At 42.2% G+C, this 18,193-nt stretch overlaps 1 protein-coding gene across 1 annotated transcript; it reads left to right on the forward strand.

Moving 5' to 3' along the window:
* Nucleotides 1–1,353: 1,353 nt before the first annotated feature.
* On the forward strand, nucleotides 1,354–8,600 carry LOC104538639 (fatty acid desaturase 1-like; the record flags this gene model as incomplete). Its single annotated transcript, XM_010181903.1, has 11 exons — nucleotides 1,354–1,464; nucleotides 1,756–1,953; nucleotides 2,742–2,843; nucleotides 3,012–3,140; nucleotides 4,644–4,704; nucleotides 4,830–4,906; nucleotides 5,963–6,060; nucleotides 6,395–6,491; nucleotides 7,084–7,163; nucleotides 7,502–7,627; nucleotides 8,375–8,600. Coding segments are annotated over 11 exons (1,131 nt in total), but the record flags the coding sequence as incomplete, so codon positions are not given.
* Nucleotides 8,601–18,193: the final 9,593 nt, after the last annotated feature.

Below are 18,193 nucleotides of genomic sequence, written 5' to 3' on the forward strand. Positions count from 1 at the left end.
GCCCCTTAACCTCCTGTTATGGTTGCCTTGCCAGTTTTCACAGCCTCCGTGGAAAGGATTGGTCCAAACGTGTGGTACCATCCTCCTCTGATCTGCCCATATACTCCTCCCCAGCTTTTTTGCTCTTCCAATGAGAAAATGCAAATGCAAGCTTCCTTTATTCACGTAAGACTGAGCAGGGAGGATGCTACATCTGAAGTGTAACAGGGCTGGCCCAGAGCTGGCAACATCAACTGTTTTTTCAACCCCTTTCTTGACTAGAAATCTTTTAAAAGAACAATTTATTTTAAAAGCGTGCAGTGATGAGCTAGTAATGATAGTGCTGAACAAACGCATGGTGCAAGAAGCTTCCAAACTGATGCGCAGTGGGCCAATATTGTTTCAGGAAAGAAAAAAGGATCCTTAGGCTGAGGGAGATTGTAAAGTATATACTAATTTGAAGAGGAATATGCAAAATGAGGTAAATGGGAGATCTTCAGTAGGAAGTAGGTGTCAGACTGCCACTTATGCTCAGGGGATTTGTAATCCAAATATAGTGATAGAATATGTAGTGATAACAATCACTAGTGATTTTTTTCACCTGACTGCCTGGTTGTCACAGAGATTGACATTACATTTAAATGATAAAAGAAACTGATTTCCCTAACGGTGATTTTTTGAATGGTAAAGAGGAAAAAAAGGGGCCTTTTCATGGGATTCTTTAGAAGTGTGGAAGGGAACCAGATGGGGAACATGAGACAGGTAGCAAGGAAACAAAAGTTTTCTAGGAAGATGTGGCAAGGTGGGCATTGGAGATTGCGAAGTAAGCATATCTGGAAAAACATGGGGCTTTTGAGAGACTGGTGTGGGTCACCAGGAGCTGACAGCTGACACAAGCTGTCCTCTGCTTGTCCCATCATTTTTCCCAATTCAGCTAAATGATTCAGTTTTTTTGCTAACATCTTGCCCTTCTCCATAATCAGGCTTTCATTTCAGGATATGGGGTCTGAGGAAAAATAAGATGGAAGCTGAAGACAAAGTAGAGATAGAGGAGTATGTGGTTGAGATTATATATCTTGAGGTTCAACAGGATATGAAATTTTCTGATTCAGAATTAAGAGGGGAGTGAGCCCCTGTTTATTGGTGACCTGCACTTAACAGCATCCAGATAAAAAGTAATACAGAGAATTCAGCTTCAAATGATCATTTATGGTCTGAAGAAAGCAGTAAGATTTGTGACAGTTCAAGAATCTGGTTCAACCAGCTTCATTAGTTGGGTTGCTTTCTGCTGAGTCCAGGGTATCATGAAATATATTTATTTGCTGCCACCCGAATGGTCATTTTTCTCATCCTGTGCTTATATCTGTATTTCAGGATCCTTTTGTAGCATTTCATCTGGACAAGGCACTTGTGAGAAAGTACATGACCCCACTCTTGATTGGGGAACTGGCACCAGATCAACCCAGCTTTGAGCCCAGTAAGAATGTAAGTACCTTAAAAACTCGATATTTGGGTTGAAATTCTGCTATTTAACATCTCTTACTGGCATCTAGAATTCCCTATACACAAATGATAGTATCTCCTGGAATCACTTTGTCGGTCTGAAGCTCCCCCTTGCCTTCATGTCATTATTAGTAGTCTTAGTGAAGACTTGTCTCAAGGTGACACTCAACTTTTCCCCATTGCCACAATAGCTCCTTGAGAGGGGAAACTGAGCTCCTTTTTGGATTCCTCAGGCATTTTTGTACCCGCAGATACTCTTGTGTCTCTCCACAGAAAAAGCTGGTAGAAGATTTCCGTGAACTCCGTGCGACTGTGGAGAAGATGGGGCTTCTCAAACCCAGCTGGATTTTTTTCATTCTGTATCTCTGTCACATCTTGGTGTTGGATGTTGCAGCGTGGCTTGTCATCTGGTATTTTGGAGCATCCACAGTGCCTTTCCTCTTCTCCGCAGTGCTTCTAGGCACTGTCCAGGTAAGCAGCTAGGCAAAAAGAAGCCCCAGAACCACCAAAAACCAATCCTTTGAGACTTAGGTGCTCATTACCATAAGAACAGGAGAAATCTTATCTTTGTGGACTTCCCAAAATTTTATTTCACCCTGGGCTCCTTGAAAGGGGCAAAATTACGGTGCCATGACCTGCTGCTTTGGTAGAGCTGGCTTTGCCCTGCTTAGTCCTTCTAGCCCATCAAAGCCCTCCTTATTCCCAGCCTTCTTCACACAATGAAAGCCATGCTACGCTTCTGAGGTCCCTTGTGCCAGAACTCCAAGGCACTGAGCAGGGGCCAAGCCACCGTGTTCCCATGGGAACTTGCAGTGAGTTAGAGGAGAAGGCAGAGCAACTCTCAAAGCCCTGGTTATTCCTCCTGTGGCCAGCTGATCCCCTTGGAATTACAAGTACTCGGAGGAGGCAGCAGCAAGCTGCTCCTTAAAGGAGACTTTGTTGCCAATTTCAGTGCAGTTTTGTAAGAGAATAAATGCTGTTTCTGAGCTCCGTGAACTTTTTTCCCATGGCTTTTTTTCCTTCCTCATGAAAACAGCTATCTGGGACTAAAAGTCATTAGGTGAAGTCTGGGCTGCAGTGCTGTATAGTAGAAGATAAGTGCATGGATTGGGTCTTAGTAGTGGAAATGCTCTCACTCTCCAGGGATATGTTGTGAGGAGCATGGGAGTGGGAGAAGAGAAAAATCTTCTTCAGATGCAGAGCCTCCTGTCTCTTCTTCTTCCCTAGCAGCACTGTTGTTTGTTTTTTTTAAATTCCAGGCCCAGGCTGGCTGGCTCCAGCATGATTTTGGACACCTTTCAGTCTTTAGCAAGTCCAGATGGAACCATTGGGTGCACAAGTTCGTGATTGGCCATCTGAAGGTGGGCATTCAGTGCTGAGAGGAACTGCCAGAGCCGTGCCCAGGATGCTCTGCAGTCAAAAATAGTCTGTGTGAGAAGAAAGCAAACGCAAGGAACTACTGGGGAGGGAGGACTAAGGGCAGAAGATACAACTTCTTTATGGCACTTTCTTCTCATCCCTTCCTGCAGGGAGCACCAGCCAGCTGGTGGAATCACCTCCACTTCCAGCATCATGCTAAACCTAACTGCTTCCGAAAGGATCCTGACGTTAACATGCACCCCTTATTTTTTGCTCTGGGAAAAACACTCTCTGTAGAGGTGAGACCTGGTTGCAGCCTCGGAGGTTAGAGTGTTAGGATTCAAATTTGGAAAGCTGCAGAGATCTTGTAGACTAGTGGCCATTCAATTTGATCAGTGAGCTCTCTCAGTAAGTCAGAAGTTTGGGGAAGGTGCAGCTTGGCATTACTGGCCTTTGAAAAACAAGAATTAAAAAAGATCCTGGTGCATCACTAGCTTCCATATACTTAAGATCCTGACACGTATACTTCCATATACTTAAGATCCTGACACGTATACTTCCGTATACTTAGGATCCTGACACATATACTTCCATATGCTTAATGCTGCAACCATTTTTTATGGTTTTGCCCTAATATAATCTGGCTATGGGGTGAAATTTATTCTGAAGGTTAAAAAAATTTTCTGTAAAATGAGAAGTAGATACAGAAAGTGTTTTGAGTTGACCTGCTATTTTATATAGTACTAGTTTGCCTATCACTAGTCCCTAATATTCTCTAGTAAAATTCTGAGATTTTTCTTAAAATGTCAATAGAATTTATTTTTGCTATGTTTTAAAATAAGAATGAAATATTTATCACAATGACAAGTCCATATTTCTCTGAGACTTGCAGTTGTATTAAGATAAGATTGCAAGTTCCCTTTACCAAGGTCAGCTTTGACTAATTGTAGCATTTTGGGAAATGAAGCAGTGGGTGACAAGCAAAGACTATTTGGAACTTTCACAGTTACTGATCAAAGTAGTTATCTCAGTGGTCTCAGTCTGACAGTGGATGTCAGACCAGGTCCCACCTGGAGTCCAACTCTGTTTCTGGTACAAGTCTGAAATTAACTGAATGGCTTTAATGTTTGCTGGTCCTTTAAAAAAATAGATACATAAATTCATTGTGTCACCTGGCTTAAATGCTCTGATTTGCATTGAAATTAAGGCAGGGCTGCTATTTGGAATTGGTTTGGACATGTACAGGGATACAGTGGAATTCCTCAAGGAAGTCAGTGACGTGATCTGTTGTGTTTATCCAGTGAAAACTGAAAAATTAGCACTCTCAGGGGAGGATAATTGTTGTCTAGATGCTCATTTCTATGCTTTGGAGACTTAATTGCAAGTAGATGGAAGTTCTACACAGTGCCCTCTTTATTAATAGTATCATCAGTTTTTCTTTTTTTTGAAGCTCTATGTTGGCAGCCAACCGTTCTCAGTGCCTGCTGTGGTTTTTGATGTAAGTGTTGTTAAGCAGCTGTGCCCTCTGTAGGAAGTGCACATTGCTGTTCGTGGTGCAAGGGACCACCCAGCCTCTTGTGCATCCAAGGCAGGATTGAAGACTTATCATAGCAGTCACAGACTGAAGTCCCAGGGGATGGTGAAGCCAATGGCATGGTGGATGCTGGCATGGTTTGATAGGACATCTCTTTTAAAGGTTAGGAGGTATCTAAGTATGCATTTCTTTGAAAGCATAGGTAGGATTGTATGCACAGGTATCTTTAGCTGTCTTCACAGCCTGAGTAATTTGATTATTTTCACAGCTTGGTGTACAAAAGAAGAAATTCATGCCTTATAACCACCAGCACAAGTACTTCTTCATCAGTGAGTAACCTTACCCTTTCACAGTTCTGTGGACACCATTCACTCAACCCCTTCCTTTTCCAGTCCATTTCACTGGGATAAAAGGGCACCGTTAATGTCTCTGTGATTTTATTTCTCCACCCTAGTTGGTCCCCCAGCTCTGGTGCCTCTTTATTTCCAGTGGTACATATTCTACTTTGTGGTACAGCGGAAGCAGTGGGTGGTAAGTCAGCTCCACGTTGCCAATGGTGACTTCTCCTTGTTTTACGGATACATTTCAGTGCAAGAAATTGCTGGGAGAAACTCTGAACTTTGTATCTTTGTGGCAAGCAGTGTAGTTATAAAATGTGGGAAGTAAGGTCTCTGATGTTCTGACTCGCTCCAGGATGTGGAAGCATTCCGCATCTGCTGGTATTCATACAGAACTTGTCTTTCAGGTATCATGAGAGTCTAGGTTAAGGTCGAAGTGGTCATTCTGGTCACTTTTTTGTTTTCCCAAACCAATACAATAAAAACTTACAGGCACAGAAAAAGGGGAAAAGTAGCAGAAACTGGGGGGGGGGGGGGGGGGGGGGGGCCGCCATTCATTATGCCTCCATTTTGCAAAATTATATATTAAAAATCAAGTAGCTTTCAGGTAGCCTAAAACTGACTCCTCAGTGTGAAGTGGAATAGTGGATGTGTAGTAGACGTTCAGAGTTGTTAGGGAGGTGATTTATTAGGGCAAAACCTGGGACCTTGAGAAATAACATGGTTTTTAGACACTTTAGAAAAAAATGCAGAAAAAAGATGAGTCTTCTCTGAGATGTAGGGGTTAGAGACAAGGCATCTTGGCTGTTTTATTCTTGCCTGGGAGATGAGACAGTCAGGAGAAAACGAACATGAGGGAAATAAGAGTTTGCTAGAAATGTGAAGAGGAACTAAAAAGGATGAGATGGCGGTAAATCTGAGCACTTTATTCTTTGAATTGGCTAAGTTTTTGGTTTTCTCACTGCTTGCTTTCTCTTTAGATCCTAAGAAAAACGTGGTGCTTGAGAGCATGTCCTCTCTAGTGTTTGCCCTGTGCTGGGCTCATAAGACCAGGATAATTCCGGAGCACAGGAATGGCTGGGAAGTGGCTGTGTGTCAGATTGCTTTATGATGGGGCCAAGGAGGAAAAATCTATTGGTAGATGATATTATGGGAGGTCTTAAAGGGAATGCCACATAGAGTGAATGGTAAATTCAGAAGCCAGAAATTCTTCCTCTTAATGAAGTTTTATCTGTTCCCTATACTACAGGACCTGGCCTGGATGCTTACCTTCTACATCCGATTCTTTCTCACCTACTTCCCCTTACTGGGGGTGAAGGGTATCCTGGGGCTTCATCTGTTAGTCAGGTATCACTCAACTTTTAATTCATCCATTTTCTTCACCCAGTTTCTATTGATCCTTCATGTCAGCTTTTCTTCAGCCTCCTGCTTATCTTTCTCATCGTCTCCCTGTTCTTCTGTCTCCTTACGCCTTTCAGCAAGACAGAGGTTGTTGTCTGTCAGGCATGTGTCTTTAGAAAGTAGGTGTCTGTAGGTTTGACTTATTGATCAGATGTTTGGAGTTTCTGGTGTTCATTTTGTCAAGCAGCAACTAACTGGTATGCACAGAAGTGTTTTGTACTGACTTGTTACAGAATAGGTGTGAGATCAGTAATGGTTCTGCGTGTGTTTGTATGCACAGGTTTATAGAGAGCAACTGGTTTGTTTGGATTACACAAATGAATCACATCCCGATGCACATTGATTATGACAAGAATGTGGACTGGTTCTCTACCCAGGTAAGACCGTATTTCCAGAGACCTGTGACTACAACGGTGAGAAATTCTAGTTCTGGGTATGTAATGCCCAAGAGAGATGATCACAGAAGTGATGGGAACTGAAAGAGGAAAATGTGAGAAGCATGCCCTCGCTGTGTGAAGTGAAGGATTAGTGCAAAGAAAAAAAGTGCAGAAGTGGGATGGAGGCTTCAAATGCTGAGCATGGATACCTCGAGGAAAATAATTAGAGATGCTACAATACTCTTCAAATAGTGAGCTTTCTGTGCATAAAGGATGCAGATCTCTCTTGTGTGGTTTGTCTTATTTTAGCTCTGAAGCCATTACACAGTTTTTTTAAGTGAGGGAGCTGAAAGTCATGGTTGTTATGGCTTATCTCACTGGGAAAGTTAAGGCTGTTCTCCTAAATTATGTCCCTGACAATTGTTAGCACAGCCATCTTGTGTTGACTGGAGATAGCTCTTAGAGTTGCTGTATTCAGCCAGAAGGCATGTGATGGTAAGGAACTTGTACCTGCTTGCTGTTACGTTTGGCACACATAAAAGAAAGGGCATTCCTAAAACAACATTTCAATGTTCCTGTTTTTTTCTCTCAGCTCCAGGCAACTTGCAACGTTCATCAGTCTTTCTTCAATGACTGGTTTAGTGGACATCTGAACTTCCAAATCGAGCACCAGTGAGTTGAAGCATGGGTTGGGGATGTGAGGGAAGAATGTCAAAGAGTACTGGTTACACTAGGTCTGAAGAGCCCACAGGGTCCCCATCTCCCTGTCAGCTAATATAAGAACAAAAGACAACATAGGTAAATTTTGTGCTCTTCCTGTGCTGATGAAATGGAAGCTCTTGGTTAGTACAGATCTGGCTGAAGTGACACGAGAGGGACCACTACAGAGCACTAATGGCTATGGGCACAGGGGAAGGTTGAGGTGCTCCCAGGCTTAGGCACAGAAGAGGAGTGGGAATTCTGTGGGGTGATGACGGATGCCATTTAATCACCGCATTCTTTTCCCACAGCCTTTTTCCTACAATGCCTCGACACAACTACTGGAAGGTGGCCCCTTTGGTGAAGTCCCTGTGTGCCAAACATGGTATTGAGTACCAGTGCAAGCCGTTGCTCACCGCCTTTGCGGACATAGTGCAGTATGTATCCACTCACTGTATTCCCTAATTAAGGGTTTGCCAGTATTACAGAGTGAACAAGCAAGGGACACGGCAAGGGAATGAGCAGCCAGCTTGGATGAATAGCTGTAGATAGTGCAGATGACTATGAAGGGGCTTGGAAAACTGTTCAGCCATGGCTCTGAACAGTAGCAGCAGACAGAAGGTGTCAGTAGGAACAAACTAGTGGAGAACTTTTCTTCAGCTCTGAAGAGTCAGAGGTCAGTACGATGCCAGATTTGGTGCGTCTGCCTCCAAGTATGCTCCAGGGGAAGAGGTATTTTCATAAAGATGAGTTTGAACTGTCATTCATTCTTTCCTTTTTCTTCCTTTCTTCTCCTCCTTGCTCCCCATCTATTTCTTAATCTGTTGAAAAGTCATGTGGCTCTCTTCTGCCATGCTTGTTCCTTTTGTTTTCAATCTACTTAAGTTGTTTGCTTTAGTCTTCCGCTTTTTGTCTGGTGTAGCTACAGTGCTTTGGTTCTTCAACTTTCCAAGGAGCTATAGTCTACATTGCCTTTCCTCTGAAGATCTTTGAGCAACCTGATCTAGTTGAAGATGTCCCTGCTCATTGCAGGAGGGTTGGACTTTTAAAGGTCCCTTACAATCCAAGCCATTCTATGATCTCCTTTGCTTAATCTGTAGATGGGAATTGTTCCCACAAGGTTCTGTTCCCTGGACACTATTTCATTACCTTGTTTCTAAGGAAATGTGGTTCTCTCTTGGCAGCTCTTTGAAAGATTCGGGTGAGCTCTGGCTTGATGCTTATCTACATAAATAAGAAACAGTGGAACCTTACAGAGGAATTCCCCACCCATGTTGCCTCCTGTGGTGATCACCGTGAAGATACTGCACAGAGGAGAGAGAGCTGGCTAAGCCAGAGGTGGGGAGGTGGTGCAGCTTAATTCCATTGATGAATGTGATTAATATGATTTTTTTTAAAAAGATGTGTTCTTAATTCTTCTTGTGCTTCTTTCATTCCTCTTCTCTGGTGCTGAGTTATGGGGAAAAGCTGAATGGAGGAGGTTATGTTCCACCAAGCTGGAGGCAGCTTTGGGACTGGGAACAGATTCCTTTCTGTCTGTTGATACTTCATTTGCTGAGTATATAGGAGGGAAGTCTCTTATCTAACATAAGCTTTTGTGAGGTGGTTCTCATTATGAATGTAGTAAGAAAGGTGAGACACTACAAAATCACAGAATACAAGAGTTATTGAAATGTGGAAGCGATAAGGAATTGTGTAGGTACAGTATTTTCAAATACCTCTATCTAGTTAAGAATGACAATAGAAGTGCCCGAACCAAGGGGCGATGGGGAGCATGTGAGTGCCCAAACCAATTGGTGTGCATGTCGGTGAAGTGGAGAACATGCAGGCAGCAGTTCTGTAGGAATAAGCATGAGGAAAAGAATCTACTTAAAGCCCTAGTTGAGGTAGAGGAACAGGAAAGTGAATGTTAATCCCCAGGCATGTAGATGTGAGAGCTTGGCATGCCATTTTCTGTGGGAATGCTGCCCTCCACATCTCTTCCATGGTGAAGGCCTCTGGGTTATTTGCTTATTTGTTGGTTTCCACACTGCTGTACTTCTGAGTGTTATTGAAGCCATTACTTAAAGTCAGAAGGGACAAAAATATCGCACATCCACACTCGGGATCCCTACAAGGGTGACTAAGGAAGCTAAAGGGCAGTCAGTCTGCGGTTACCTGAAACTTTGCTCTTTTTTTCAGAACCTCTGAACTGATGAGTGATTTGTTAAGCGGGGAGAACTCATGACTTTTGGCCCTTGGAGCATGAAATGTTCCTGTTTGAGTGGCAGACAAATCTAATGAAGTTGTGAAAGTGTTAGGCATTGGGGTGGTGTTTAAATGCATTTAACTTTTCAATGGGCAGAAGTCAGCGGGCTGCGTACCCATAGGCACACGTCAGCCAATACATTGCTTGTCTTTCTCTATTGGATGAGAATAATGTGCCTTCAAAACACACCCCAAGAGGACACATACTGTGTGATTTATTGAATGTGAATTAGCCTTACTGCATTTCCTGGTGTCTTTTAATTTACTACACCAATGTTACAGATGCCAAACCAGGATATAGCACCTGGTGTAGCTCTAATGAAGATGACTGCATCACTCTGTTACCTCAGTGACAGGTGGCTTAGTCTCCAATAGGGATGGGTTGATTTTGAGAAAGTTATGGTGCTTTTTCTGATTAACATCCAAAAAGAGGATGGCTTGTGTGAGAATGGAAGAAATGCATCTTCCCAGGCCAAGAATGTTGTTAAGCACAGAATAAAATTGTAATGGAAATAATAAAATAATAAATCATTGATAGCTGTTGATAAAGACCATAAAGAAAATGGGCCTTAGTTACTCTTTTAACTTGTTTTTTCCCTGCTCCATTTCTTTTCCTCTTATTATTAGAACTGTTGCTGGAGGAAAGTCTAATAATAAAATTCCTTATCTTACCAGTTATTGCTGTCATCAGAGTAAAATATGTCTGTGCAAGAGCTTGCACTCTCTAAAATGTGGAACAAATGTCTGTCTACAGTTGCAGAGAGAGAACTGTCATAAACCTCAGCATTTATATTTTAGAGGAAAGGAATCTGCTTGTGTGAAGTATGCAGTATAAACAATTAACCAAAAATAATCCTACCAAAACAAAACCATACAACCTTTCTTCCTCCAGAATGATGAGGAAAGGGAAAATGATCTCTCCCTGCCTTCTGGAAGTTGCATTACTTTATATGTTGGAAGGTACACATGTTTGATGAAATCAAGAGCTGTTCTGTAAAGACTTCGATAGGCAGTCGCCTCTCAGATGAAACTTCAGTGGCACTGCTAAAAGTGCCCTCTGACCTTGGAGCTTTGACACTAAGCCACAAAGGGCCAGAAGTCTTGTTTGCTAGCCAGGAGAGCTACTGAACATCTCAGCTCTGTAAGGAGCTCCAGTCCCCCAGGCTGGGCTCTTCATACATGCAGAGAAAGCTGGACAAGTAGGGAGCTGCCTAAGCTAGGCAAGAGAAAACACTGAAGACAAGAAAGTCTTCAAGAACCCTCCAGAGACATTCCATCTCCCTAACTCAAGTTGCACTGCTCTGAACTTTGTCCTTTGGATAAAACCACACAGACTGTCCTAGCAGCAAGAATGCTTCCATCTTATGTTTTGGTCGTAACTGCCAGGTTTGAGAATTCATGTAACTCCTCTCTTTCTGTGGCCTGGTAAACCTTTAATTCTGACATGCAAGTAGAATGGTTTCAACAGACAAGATGGATAGTCTTGCTTTTTTGTCAGGACAGGTTTTCAGTCACTAGAGCCACTAGGGGGCTTAGAGGACTGGAGCATCTTCCCTACGAGGAAAGGCTGGGAGAGCTGGATCTGTTTAGCCTGGAGAAGAGGAGACAGAGGGGGATCTCATTTATGCTTATAAATATCTAATGAGCGAGTGTTGGGAGAAGGGGACCAAACTCTTCTCGGTTGTGCCCAGCAACAGGATAAGGGGCAATAATCACAAACTGTAACACAGGAGGTTCAACTTAAACATAAGGAAAAATTTGTTTACTGTGGGGGTGACAGAGCCCTGGACCAGACTGCCCAAAGAAGTTGTGGAGTCTCCTTCTCTGGAGACATTCAAAACCCGCCTGCACACGTTCTTGTGTGATCTTCTCTGGGTGATCCTGCTCGAGCTGGGGGGTTGGACTGGATGATCTCCAGAGATCCCTTCCAACTCCTGCCATGCTGTGACTCTGTCATCTCTTATAAAAGTGGAGCAGCTTAAGCTTTTCTGGTTGCTGGATGCTGGTGCTCTAGTAATGAAAATACTATAAAAGTGTGAGTACTTCCAACATATTTTGAAGGAAGACAGCTAGACTTCAGCTCGGTTTATGAAGCTTTGAAAGTACTTACTGAATGGATTTCTGCATATGAGGTAAGTAGAAGAAATACCACTTGTAGGTCAAGTGGGCCATAAGTCTTCAGCAGTTGAAGTGCTTGGTGCTGCCCAGCAAGTGGCTTTTTGTTTGAATGCCCACAGTCAGAACATCCGTTATCTGGATGCTTAATTTTGAAAATGCAAATAAATTTGAACTAACGCCTGGGTTTGAATGACCTAGGAGTTAACAGTTTTGAAGAGAAAATGCATCTTAAGTTCCACTTTAGTGCCTAAGACTTTGGAGATTCTTGTGTTTTCTCTGCCACAGTAAAGAGGAAATATCCACAACACAATAAACCAATTGTGTGACTGACAAGGAAAAATAACATATGATGAACTGATTCAGTCCTAAAAAGTAAGACAGAAAGGGGACCTGAATCAATGTAAGCGGATCTGCGTATGCTGAGTTTGCTAGAAGTTCTCCAGGTGTATGACAGCTCAAGAGGAGAGAAGCTGTAAGAACTTCTGCAGTTTCTGTGATTACTCTGGGCCCTTCGAAGTCCACAGTGGCAGATTACTCCGAGACTTCTAATACTGAATTTTTACAATAGTCAAATGCAAGTCCAAAACTCCTTTCAAGTTCTCTGAATGTTCGTTGAGTTATACCTTTCTGGAGCAACAGCGGTCCCATATTTACCATTTAGTGGAAGCCCTTTGGCTTCACAATTCAGCCTTAAAACATGAAACCTGAACACTGAAACAGCCACTGGGCTGATGCAGTCAGGCATCAGAAGAAAGGAGGACATCCCAACCTCACTGGGAACTGAAGTGTGAGTGTTCAAAGGCTCCAGTCTTGCTACGTTTCTGCTCACTTGAAGTAAATATGAAAATAATGCACAGCTAAAAAGCAACTTTTGGCTGATGTGAGAATGGAACTCCTAAAACTCGGGAACCAAAGCATTATATCCCCATCTCACCCCCTTGTAAGAGGTCAGACTGTGTAAAAACAACCTTTGCCTGTAAGCAGGAATAGCTTGTTAGGCCTTTTGATTTTGGGTCTTCATTTTAGTTCAGCATAGACACTGGCAAATTAAAACGTTAAATATTTGGTACAGATTTAATAAACATAAAAATTCATTCTCTCTACGGAGGATCAGATCATGGAGTAGGGGAGACTTATTAATCTGCTGTCGATAATTGATCAAAGCCAAGTGACTGCTGAGAGGGTAGTTCTGAAGTTTTGTGTGTTGCATTCACATATCCTGTATGTACATGCTCTTTTTCTGCCACAGTTGTGGTAGGTTGAGCAATGAAGTATTTTAGTTATATGGTGTAAGGAGAGATTTAATGAATAGGATAACTGTTAAAAAGCCCCCAGGACTGTAGCAAAGCTTATTTAGGGATGAAGACAGCATTACACCCAAGGTGAAGCCTGGGATTTGGATGTTGGGAGAGGATATAGTCCCCAAAAGCTTTCAAAGGAGAACAAAATTGTCAGGCATTTGCATGGGATCATAAAAACTGCAGTCTGAAGTTGATGAGGCTTTGAAGATTATCCAGTTGAGTATCATTGGACAGAGAGGTGGCTCCAGCTCAGAATAAATGACTTTTTTCAAATCAAGTAGGAACATTTTCAGCAATGGAGTAGCTGGAATTACAAAAAGGTTAGAGTGATGTTAAAACACTTAAGGGTGATAGGGCGACTGGAAGAGGACAATGGTGTAGTTTTCCCCTTCCCAGCAGCCACTCATTTTGACTTGTTAATGATCTGGATTTGTAGTCCTTGGCCAACCCACGTGTGTGTTCGCTTCCACTATCCTGAATTCTTGAAGAGGGGAACTGTGTTGTTTTATAGAATTTTCTCCATCTTTAGAAAATAAGGAGAAGTTAAGATGATTGTAGATAAATACAGGGTAGATAATGGATGCAGCCGAGCTGCTTGGAAACAGGATGATTTGTTGCTTCTCGAGACAGGTTCTTTTATAAAGAATATAAAGAGATTTTTTAACAGGTCAGGTCTAGAAGACTAATGTATTAATGCAACACTAGTCCTGGGTGGGGAAAGAAAGTGGATTGCATTACACAGGAAGAGAGTTCATTGGCATGAATGTGGTTTCAGTGTAATTTACATCTCTACACAGACTGTGTTCAGAAAATGGTGAGGAACTTCTATAAAGAAAGTTTTGAAACAGCAATAAAAATAATGCACCCATGATTGCATATATGAAAGGCTGATTATGATGGTGTCCCTTAGTCAAAATAATTTGCTTCTGTGAGAAATAGTAGTTTTGTAGAGTTGAGATCAAGTGTCACAATGCACTGTTTTCAGGAAAATTAGCATATAATATACCACAATAAATGTCATCTGACAGTGCAGTTTTAATCAGTTGAATGCTTGTCAGAGGACAAAAGAGTCTTTAGGACATCAAGTTTACGTACATCTGACACCTCCACTGGATGTTCTAGGAATACTGATGTCCAGTGACAGGACAAGGGGCAATGGGAGCAAGCTGGAGCATAGGAGGTTCCATGTGAATGTAAGGAAAACTCTTTCGCTGTGAGGGTGACAGAGCACTGGCCCAGGCTGCCCAGAGAGGTTGTGGAGTCTCCTTCTCTGCAGACATTCAAAACCCGCCTGGACGCCTTCCTGTGTGACCTGGTCTGGTGATCCTGCTCTGGCAGGGGGGTTGGACTGGATGATCTTTCGAGGTCCCTTCCAACTCCTAATATTCTGTGATTCTGTGATAGTCATGGTGAAAATTGCCCTTCCATTTTGGTTGCTAGAGGCTTTTTTTCACAAGTTCTACAATAAAACAGTAACAAACACATGATGCTTGCCAGTCAGTGACAAAGTCTATCAGGTCTTGCTGAGATGAGAAAACTGGAAAGTGTCTCACGTTGAACGCAAAGCAACATTTGATCCCCAGAGGCAAAGAAAGGTGGAGTGGAATCACTAATATAGAGGAAGCTGCTAGGCCGTTTCCGCAGGTGTGACTGATCCATAGTAGTCTACTTTGCCTTTGGTCACAGGAACTAGCTTGGCTTTTTGATTTTTTGGCTCTTGCCAGTTTGCTGATTTTTTAAATATATGTTTATACACTTTTTTTTTCAGGAGGGACAGTCCTGCATGCTTTCAAAGAATGCATCGGCAAATCCATTTTCTGGAACAAATTAGGTTTCCTTGCTTGTTTGCAAGTAGATCTTCACTGAGTCATCCACCCCAAGAAGCTGCATCTCGCTGCATCCTCTGAACCATGTTCAACATGTCTTGAATGACAGCTTATTGCTGTGAATGCATAAAAATGAGGAAGAACAGAGCCTGATGCTTCCCCTGTACAAACAGAAGGCTCTTAGCAGAATATTTTTGGTGATGCTCCTTCCATTTTTTAACTCCTTTGTGGGGCTGCTAGAGTACGAGTTTCTCACTGTTTTGTCTCTACTAGCAAGCCTGTGCTTTTTTCCATCTCCTTCCGCTGTCTACTAAGGCTTTGGAGAGTGGAAGTGAAATCATGTAACGTTAATCTAGCAACCTTGTGGGAACATTGTAAAAGTTGTTCTATGCTTAAGTTAGGATTAATCTCTTCAAAGTTATGACTATCTAAAAATGAAGTATTTTGGCTCCCTCTACAGCCATTGGAGCACTAGATGGTTGTCTAATTAAAAATCTAAGATAAGTACAGTCAATTGCCTCTGGAGATGCTTGCTGCTCTTCAGGCTGCAAAGGAAGAACATACAAAACTAGCTCAGACTAGATGCCTCACTTCATATTAAACTGCTAAGATTAGATGACCACTACTGTCAGAACTCAGTTCTGTGGGAAGAAGATTGTTTTCAGTAATATATATTTATTGGTGTATAATTGCTAACTCCTACAGCTACTGAAGGTGATCGCTGGACAGCCCAAATATGTCCTATATGGATGCCTAAGGCAGTGTCTTTCTGGGCAGACAACAGGGCCTCATGACTTCTGAATCATAGGATCACTCCGGTTAAAAAGGACATAATATATTTATATAGCGTGTATCTTATCAGGGTCATATATTCTGACCTCATGCTCAAAATGGTGTAAGTACTGAATTCAGACAAGGTTACTTAGGGCTTTTTTCAGCTGGGTCCTGAAAACCTGCAGGGCAGAGATCCTGTAGGCTTTCTGGGCAATGTCTCCCAAAGCTTAATTACCTTTTAAGTGAAAACTTCTGTCAGAACCTCCCTTATTTCGTTTTATTTTATATAGCAGGAGCAGTGATAGATTGTCCACTAAGGGAAATATAAAAATTCAAGAATATCTTGATTTTCTAGAAGACAATTCTTTGTAAACTGTAGCTGTTGTTTGCTTTGAATCAGAAAGAGATAAGGGCAGTCCTGTGGGCAGTATCATCATAATTAGGTCACCTCCTGCATAATAGACCTTTTGAGATGAATGTGAGTGCTTCTGAAAAATCATTTTGTTACATAACCAGATAGAATGATAGCTTCTTCTGGCAAGAAAAGATGCGAATGTCCTAACAAGTGAGTCTGAATTCCTTTCCAGAATCATATCACAATCACTTATGAAAAGGGAACAAGATGAAGTAATAAATGCTGGATGTTGTCCAAGTAAAAGAAAAGGTGAATGAAGATCCCAATCATAGAATCACAGAATGGTTTGCGTTGGAAGGAACCTTAAAGATCACCCACACCAACCCCCATGCCATGGGCAGGGACACCTCCCACCAGACCAGGTTGCTCAAAGCCCTGTCCAACCTGGCCTTGAACACTGCCAGGGAGGGATAATATAATAATGTAATAGGAAAATAATGAAATATAAACAAATACGTACAAATATATACAAAACCAATATAAAATCCTCCCCCCACCCCCTCCAAAGATGATTATGTCACCAGAGGCTCTACAGAGCAGGGCACTGGAAAACTCCCAGACCGAACTCAGCAGCAGTGGGAGCAGGATGCAGGAACACACGAATCAGGACCAGAGGCAGATGAACCAGCAGGGTTCTGCTCAGACCTCGGCCACTGCAGGATCGAGATGGACGGAAGGGTCCGAGCTGGAAGGACTCCAAGATGGAAGAACGGTAGAGACCCTCACAATCCCTCGGCTTTATACCGAGTATGACGTATGTGGGATTGAATACCTAGTTGGTCAGTTTTGGGTCTGCTTCCCTCCCTGTAGGCACAGACACGGCACCCAAGATGAGACAACTGACCTTGAGCTTATCTTCTAGCAGCACATACTGGAAACACAATGCCTTTAGTTCCAGCAAATTCAGCCACTTAAATTAGACTGAGCAGAAAAGTAAAATCACTAGATAGAATATTAGTTCTATTTAGCTCAAACCAGGACACCTGTGCTGAGCTATATGTCAGCCCTCTTGGGCATATAAACAAGCTACTCACCTGCATCTGAAAACACTTCTGCATGCTTCTCTTGTTTTCAGAGAGGTGCAGGCAATTTCCCTCATCAGACAATTTGAGTTCTTACAACAAAAAAATTAAAAGCAAAACAAATGCAACAGAAAAATACCAAACAGTTCATATTGCTGCAGTGTAAGGTCCTTGGGTTGTGAACATGCTAGACCTCTGCCCTTCCACATTTGCCATGTACCATGGAATATCTAGAAATGGGTCCAAGTCTCATGCAATTTTTGTCTGAAGTGGTAGAGTAGCTTATGGATAAAAGTTGTGATCTGCCACCAGAGGGAAAAGAACTGGCAGTTGGGAGTATATGTGCACCCACATCAGGGCTACATGCCCCAGTTTAGCTACACTGGACTTGAGCCTTTGCTGCTTTTATTTAAGAGCAAAGTTTGAAATATGAAAGGAATGAACCATTACAGTCAGCTAGAATAAGGAGCTCTGACAGGAGTATGGAGGAGTCTTAGAGTATAAAAACTTTATGAGACTTATGTCCCTAGCAAGAAGGGGAGAAACAAATTCAGGAGAGCATTTTGGATCAATAAGAAACTGTCAGTGAGGCAGATTGAGAATGCAAATAGGGAAAAGATCATGGTAGTGCAAGTACGAATTGCTAAAGTGTCAAAGAATATTAAACTTTGCAAAAGAAATTAAAGGAAGTATCTACAGCTTCTTCAACCATATAAATGAAAAATATGACTGACCTCCTTGTGGAGGGGGCAGGATGTAGAATTTTAAGGTTGATGCACATCTCTGAGTCAAAATGCGTATGTTGCCCACTAAGAATATACACAGCAATATGTATCTGATGAAGGACAGTGTAGGAGGCAGATGGAGAAAGCCAGAGAATTGATTTATGGTCAAATAGTGCAAGAGGCAAGTTATTGCAGGATCCCTGCTGCGTGTGTTGCAGAAGTTGGAAGGTGGCCTAAGACTCACAGGAAGGACAGAAGGACGAAAGTGCTCTGCGTGTAGGCTGAGGAACAACCATGGGTGTTTTAATCCTTTCTTATTGTTCATAATTGGTGTTGCACAAGTCATTTATTAAAAAAACTTCCAAGCGTAGTCACCTTTTTGCAGAGTTTTTCTTTTGTGGATGTACAATTTCAGATAACCAGAGCATTCTGTAATCGGTGGCTGCTCTGCACTGAATACAGAAAATGCTACAAAAATGCTTACTAGTCTGAAAAAAACAATCCTAAATATATGACAGTGGGAAAACAATATGGGTTTGTTATAGGCTTTTAACAACTTTAGCTTGAATCTTGGT

This window comes from Mesitornis unicolor, unplaced genomic scaffold, assembly GCF_000695765.1.
Source record: "Mesitornis unicolor isolate BGI_N332 unplaced genomic scaffold, ASM69576v1 scaffold20323, whole genome shotgun sequence".
NCBI classification, from domain to species: Eukaryota; Metazoa; Chordata; class Aves; order Mesitornithiformes; family Mesitornithidae; genus Mesitornis; species Mesitornis unicolor.